This window comes from Equus asinus, chromosome 25, assembly GCF_041296235.1.
Source record: "Equus asinus isolate D_3611 breed Donkey chromosome 25, EquAss-T2T_v2, whole genome shotgun sequence".
Lineage (NCBI taxonomy): Eukaryota > Metazoa > Chordata > Mammalia > Perissodactyla > Equidae > Equus > Equus asinus.
The window spans coordinates 14,238,106-14,244,404 of record NC_091814.1 but is presented as its reverse complement, the minus strand read 5'-3'; the positions used below and the strand labels follow the sequence as shown (position 1 = coordinate 14,244,404).

Below are 6,299 nucleotides of genomic sequence, written 5' to 3'. Positions count from 1 at the left end.
GATTCCAGCAAGAAGGGTTTTGCAGAAGATGTGGTTTTGAAGTGGATCAAGGCTGCCCCAGAGAGAGAAGCCCAAGGTGTCCAGGCCTACATGCCGATCTATTTGACCAGATTCACATGTAAAGTCATACAACCACACAATAACCAGACCCCACCCGCACTAATACCATTTTAATGACTTTTTACATCATCTTTCCTTTGTCTGGTAAAAATAAGCCACGTACCCATGCCTTATAAATTTAGCCCTAACCCTCAACACCTTGCAGCTCTTCACTGCCCATGGGTCCTGTCCCCGTGCTATTCTCTGAATAAAGGAGCACTACTACCAGACTTTGAGAGTCCAAGAAATCTTTCCTCAACTCGCCTCGCTGAGCCTGCGTCAGCCATGGCTCTGCGCTTGACCTAGGAGGCTTGGGATGGGGCCAGCGCTGCACAGAGGGCTGGAGGCTACTGCCCACTAATGGCAGCCTTCCCTCTTCGCTGCAGCCCTCCCCAGCTCCCAAGCGGCCCAGACCCAGCAGAAGCCGGGGCACAGGGCTGGCTTGCTGTTAGAAACCTGGAGGAAGGAGTTAAGAAGGCCGGGCTGATGGCCGCGGAGACAGAGCTGTGTTTATCCAGGAAAAGAGGTCGTACGTAGGCAACGGAGGCCCCTGCCAGCTCCTCCCAGAAGGACGGAGCTGGGGGAGCAAACTGGAGAGGAAGCTGCTTCCCTCGGGGCTGTGAATGGCTCCCGGCTAGAGGCCAGGACCCAGCGGCGGCCCACAGGTGAGGCCTGCACTCTGGGCGCCCGACCGAGCCCGCCGTGGGCTCGGACTTCCAGGCACACGGTCTGAACATCGCGCTCGGGAGGTGCAGCGCGGGGGACGCGCGGCGGCGGAGTCTCCTGGAGCCAGCTCTGGGGGTGGCGGAGACTCAATGCTGCCTTTGTGCTCAGAGGCTTCCTAGGGAGAAAAAGGAGTGGAGGGTGGGAGGGGCGCCCCAACGGCCGGGCCCCGCCCTGCAGACTCGGGATGCCGGTAGGGCTGGGAGACTGGGAGCGGGACCGTCAGGGCTTACGGGGGCCCTTGAGTGGTGCCCCCGAAGGTACGTCTCCCTGGACCGGCCCTGGGTGCTCGCAGGGCAGCAGCCAGGTGTGCAGCGAGTCCGCTTCTGGCCTGGAGCGACTCGGGAAGGCGAGGGAGGAGATAGAGGAGGCAGGTGGGGTCAGGGCCCCCAGTCTAGAGAAGCTTCCCCCGGGGGGTGGGGGACGGGGCTAGAGGGAGCCGGAAAGGCGCCAGACCCGACCTCGGAGAGCCTGAGTCTTCGGAATGGGAAGAGGAGAACGAGATGAGCAGGCCTAGGGCCGCGGTGTCTCTTCGGGGGGCGGGGCATATGAGCCGGGCTCGCGATCTAGGTCCGTGTTTGTGACTACAGACCTTTAGACAAAGCGAGTGTTGCTCTATTCTCCTAATAGTAGCCTAGGGTTCTAGTGGCTGTGTTGGGCCTTCTAACTTTTTTAACTAAAGATGTACTAATCTTTCGTACCAATGGGAGAGTCAGTCTGTGCACTCGAATGTCCGAGGCCTGCATTTGAAAATGAGACTGTCTGGTCCTGGGTTCCCTCCATCTCTCCCGGGCCCCCACACTTCGCCGCCCTTTGTTTTTCCTGCTCAGATAAGAGCCTGTGCGCCCCGAGGACCCGGGGAGAAGGGCGCGGCGCCGGACCACCCGCTGTACTTTCGCAGCATCACCCATCTCCGGGTCGTCTTCTCTCCTCGCCCTGCCCAGCTCCGCCCAGGTCTCCACCCGAGCCGCTGCTGGATCTGGACTCTCTCGGCCTCGCGGAATTCGGACTTTCATCACCCCCACCCACCGCATGTGGCTCCTGGAGAAAGTTGGCTACAGGGTGGGGACCGCGGAGCCCAGGGCCGGGTGGGCGCTCTCTGGCCTGTTCCCTAAGCGCCGCGCCCCAGGCCCGGCTGCGCGCGCCTGCCCCAACGTCCTCACACCGGATCGCATCCCGCAGTTCTTCATTCCGCCTCGGCTCCCGGACCCAGGCGGCGCCGAGCCCCGGGCCGGGCGCGACTCGGGCGGGCGCGGCCTCCCCGCGGCCTGCTCGCTGCCGCACCTGGCGGGCCGCGAAGGCTGGGCCTTCCTGCCCGAGAGTCCGCACACGCGCCGGCGCGAGTCCCTGTTCCACTCGCCGCCGCCCGCCCCCACTGGGGGGCTTCCCCCGGCGCAGTCCCGGCTGCACTTCTCCACTCCGGACCTGCGCCTCTGCCGGGCCCCTGACAGCGACACGGCCTCGTCACCCGATTCGTCGCCCGTCGGCTCGCCGCGGCCAGGCTCCGGCGAGCCCCGGCCGCCCAGGCCGCACTCGCTGTCCCCGGAGGAGGCGAGCTCGGCCGACACCAGCCCGTACGCGCCGCGCCGCGCGGGGCCCCCCACGCTGCCGCTATTCCACCTCGACTTCTTGTGCTGCCAGCTGCAGCCGACCAAGGACAGCGTGCTGCGCCTCGGGCCCCGGGGCGGGCAGCTGCGGCTCTCGGCCGAGTACCAGGCCGGGCCTGGGCGGCTGCGGCTGCGCCTAGTCAGCGCCGAGGGCCTGTCCCGGTCGCAGGCGGGCCCCGGGAGCGGCGGTGGCGGCTGCTGCGTGGTGCTGAGGCTGCGACCGCGCTGTCGGCCGCGGGGCCAGCGGAGCCGCGTGGTCAAATGCAGCCCCAACCCCATCTTCAACGAGGACTTCTTCTTCGACGGGCTCCGCCCACCAGACCTGGCTGCCCGCACTCTGAGAGCCAAGGTGCTGGACAGGGGCGAAGGGTTCCGCAGGGACGTGCTGCTGGGCAAGTGCGAGGTGCCGCTGATTGCCCTGCTGCCTCTCTTGGGTGGGGAGCTAGGTTCAGGGGCCTCCCTGGCTCCTGCCCATCTCAGCCTGTAGACTGAGAGACTGTCTCTTCCTCAGAAGGTCTCCATTGGGTCTGCAGTCGTTCTTTCCATCTGCCAGACATGTATTTATTTTTGCTCATAAAATGTCTGTTTTTCTCTAGCTGCATATCTCCCCTTGTTGGCCCCCTACACTCTCAGATCTGCAGCCTACCCTCTTCCCTCTGCCCTGGCCATACAAAGGCTAGAAGAAGCACATTCAGATCGTCTGAGCTGGAGCAGGCTTTAAGCATCGGTTCTAAAATTTGAATGAGCATCAGAATAACCAGACATCAGAAATCCTGGATGAGCTTGTTAAACATGCAGAATCCTGGGCTCCATCCCCAAGAGACCTTGATGCTAAGTCAGTAGGTCTGGGCTGGGTAGGTCCTAGGGTTCCTGTCCAACAAGGTCCCCACCCCTTCAGGGGGTCCTCCAATCACTGAGTCACTCCAGAAAAGCTCCATGACTGAAACCAACATAAGCCACCTTCCCCTGGGGCTTCCTTGGGGCTGCAAAGGGAAATCAGCACTTCCCCACCGATCCACCTCCCCACTCGCACCCACATCTGTCCTGAAAGGAGATGAAATGTCTGTGTCTTGGGAGTGAGTCAGGTGATGTCTGACTAGCACACAGTGCCTTTAGGTGTCCTGTCTTGCCTGTCCCTTCTGCACCTGTGCTACCCTGGGGGGCAAAGCTGGAGCTAAGAGCCAGAGCAGCTCTTGGGTACTGAATGACTGAGATATAATGTCCCAGGGATCGAGATCTTGGTGGAGGATGACGTCCTACTGGAGTGTAAGAGCTGTTCTCAAGAATGCCCAGAAAAGGCCACACCAGTGAGTAGGGGGAGGGTGTGGGAGATGGCTAAATGTAGGTCAGAATGTGTTTACCTCCTACCTGAGTGTCCCTGACGTCAGCAGTGACCTTCTTCTCTCTCTCTTCACCTTCCCTGAAGCTGGTTCCTCTTGGCTTAGGCCAGGCTTGGAGGAGGGAAAGGGAGAGAGAGGGAAGGAGGGAGGCACTGGGCCAACCCGGCTTCCTTCCCCCTTCCCCTCAGGGCCTTTCTCATTTTCCGTGGTGCCCCTGATTCGAACCAGGGCTGAGCCTGCTGGATCCTAATAAACCTCGGTGTGTGTAATCCTAACACACACATGCACACTCCTGCATTCAGAATGCTCCCCAGTTCCTTCTCCCTCCTCTGATTAGGCTCCCCCAGAACCACAGCCCTAGGCCAGGGAAATCTTGCTCCAGATGTCCACCAGGTGGTAGCATTGATCAAACAATAATAAACGCTAACCTGCACAAGGATCACCACGCAAAGAACTGTTCCAACAATTTGTCAAGTTATTTATTCTTCCCAGCAACTCCCATGAGGGTTAAGTACTATTGTTATCCAATGTGACCTTGAGCTTCACTCATCTAGTGAGGAGTAGAACTAGGATTCAAACCCAGAGAGTCTGCCTCCAGAGTCTGGGCGCTTAACCGCCTCACTATAATATCCCCCGGCAGCCAGCTGCCACCTCCCAACCAGGTCACTCTGAAAGGGGTTTCCTCCTTCCCTAGGATGACGGTTCTCCAATCTTTTCGATCTGTGAAGCCACCCATATGTCTAGCCATATCCCTGGGCACTATCCTTCTTCAGCCCCAAATCCTCCCATAACAAACTGGGGTGAGCGACTGGATTTGATGCCCATTGGAAAGTAGCTGGAAAGAAAGGTAGAGGTCATTTAACCCTCATTCATGCATTCCTTCAGCAAACACTTTGAGAGAGCCTACGAGGTACCAGGCATTGGACACAGCAGTGATCCAAACATACGTGGGGATCAGACAAGTTACAAAATGAATCAGTAAAATGTAAAAAATGTTACTTGATAATATAGAGAAAAACAAAGCAGGAAAGGAGCATAGGAAACGGGTCAGATAAAGAGAAGGAAGATTATAGGATGGAAATTGGGAGAGAGGGACAGAGACATCTCTTTTACCCATAGTGCTTTGCACCAAGTCCTGTACTTTACCTGTGTCATCCCGGGCAATCAGCGCAACCGCTCTGTAAGGTAGGTATGGTTATTCTCACTTTACCGAGAGGTTCAGTAAACTTGCCTGGAGGTCAGCCCTAGCTGGAGGGAAGGTTTAGGACTGTGGCTCCACCCCGACACACACACCTGTGCACACATACACACCCACACACCACACTGCTCAGAGGAGGCTGTGAGGTGGGAATTCGAGTCCATTCCACTCAGGAGCAGTTCACTCAGTGTTCACAGCTGGGAACTGTCCCCTGTGATGGGGGCCACAAAGTCCCTGGAGGAACTTCCTGGCTAAAGCCACAGAAGCATGCCCTGGGGCAAATAAGGTCCTAAAGAAGCCTTCCTGCGTGCGGACTGCTCTGACCTCAAAGTATGTTTGCAAACACAGTCAGGACAGTTATTATTGTCCCCTTTTTACTGATGTGGTAATTGAGGACTAAGAACTGACAGGCCTCATTCTTATCCAAGTCTCTTGGCTCCAAAAATCAGAACTCCTGTTTTTCAACCCTCCTTGCTTTGTCCAAGCCCAAGTGACCACAAGTGTTAATTGACAGATGAGTGGTACAGGCAGGGTCACCACAGAAAGTTCAGGGCCAGGAGCTGGGGTCAAACTCCCGCTGTTCCCTCCACCCACAGTGGCCTTTGTGACGGAAAGGGGGAGGGGTGGAGGCTGTGAGATTACAGATACTCATAGAGCCTACGTTGTCCTTTTTTTAATGCTTGAGGGAGGCCTCTCCCTGAGTCACTCCAGTGGGTTGAGGTCTCCCCAGGAATGGACCTTCTAGGGAGGACCCAAAGAAAGATGGTCTCCCATCACTGGCACAGGCTTCCCAGAGGGGGTGGCCCTCGAAGGAGAGGGGTGGAGTGGTGTGTGGCATGCAGGCTGCCCAGGCCTCACGTACTTTCCACCTTCGCACGCCCAGGCCCTCCCTGGAAGGGCAGGCTTGCACTGAGCTTTAAGTGGTTTCTGTGGTTTAGGGGGTGGGGAGGAAGGGAAAGAGAAGTTGGTGACTGCTCCCCAGTTCCAAGCCACCACCACCACCCTCCACCCCCTCCAGGCTGCTTGCCCCCTGCGTTGAGATTCCCCAGCCTGATAAGGGAACTTGGGGGGGGGGGGTGAAATGATTCTCTGATCCCTATCAGCCTCTTCCTTGAATAAGAATGTATTTGAGGAGGAAATAACCACTGCCCTGCTTTGAAAGGAAAGATTCCTCCAGAAAAGGGGCTGTGATTGGAGCAGGAGGGAGGAAAGTTAGGCGTGAGGGGGGATTTCCCAAAAGGATGACCAAGGTACTTTCTTGCCCTAGGGAGAAGGAACCCCAGCCATCCATGCTTAGTGCAAGGAAGGGGTAGAGACATGAGACATCTAGGA

General features: G+C 58.0%; 1 protein-coding gene across 2 annotated transcripts; it reads left to right on the top strand.

Annotated features, from left to right (window-relative positions):
• The first annotated feature begins 524 nt into the window (after positions 1–524).
• On the top strand, positions 525–3,788 carry C2CD4D (C2 calcium dependent domain containing 4D). 2 transcript variants are annotated; one of them, XM_044758340.2, is made up of 2 exons: positions 525–764; positions 1,653–3,788. In XM_044758340.2, exon 2 carries the CDS (start codon positions 1,855–1,857, stop codon positions 2,914–2,916), a length of 1,062 nt encoding a protein of 353 aa, XP_044614275.2. In that variant the 5' UTR covers positions 525–764; positions 1,653–1,854; the 3' UTR covers positions 2,917–3,788. The 2 variants fall into 2 exon arrangements, with proteins under 2 accessions (XP_044614275.2, XP_070353031.1); XM_070496930.1 differs by having other exon boundaries at positions 525–1,082.
• Positions 3,789–6,299: the final 2,511 nt, after the last annotated feature.

Coding starts and splice junctions, on each gene's coding strand:
- C2CD4D (XM_044758340.2), top strand. CDS start 1,855: ATGTGGCTCCTGGAGAAAGTTGGCTACAGGGTGGGGACCGCGGAGCCC.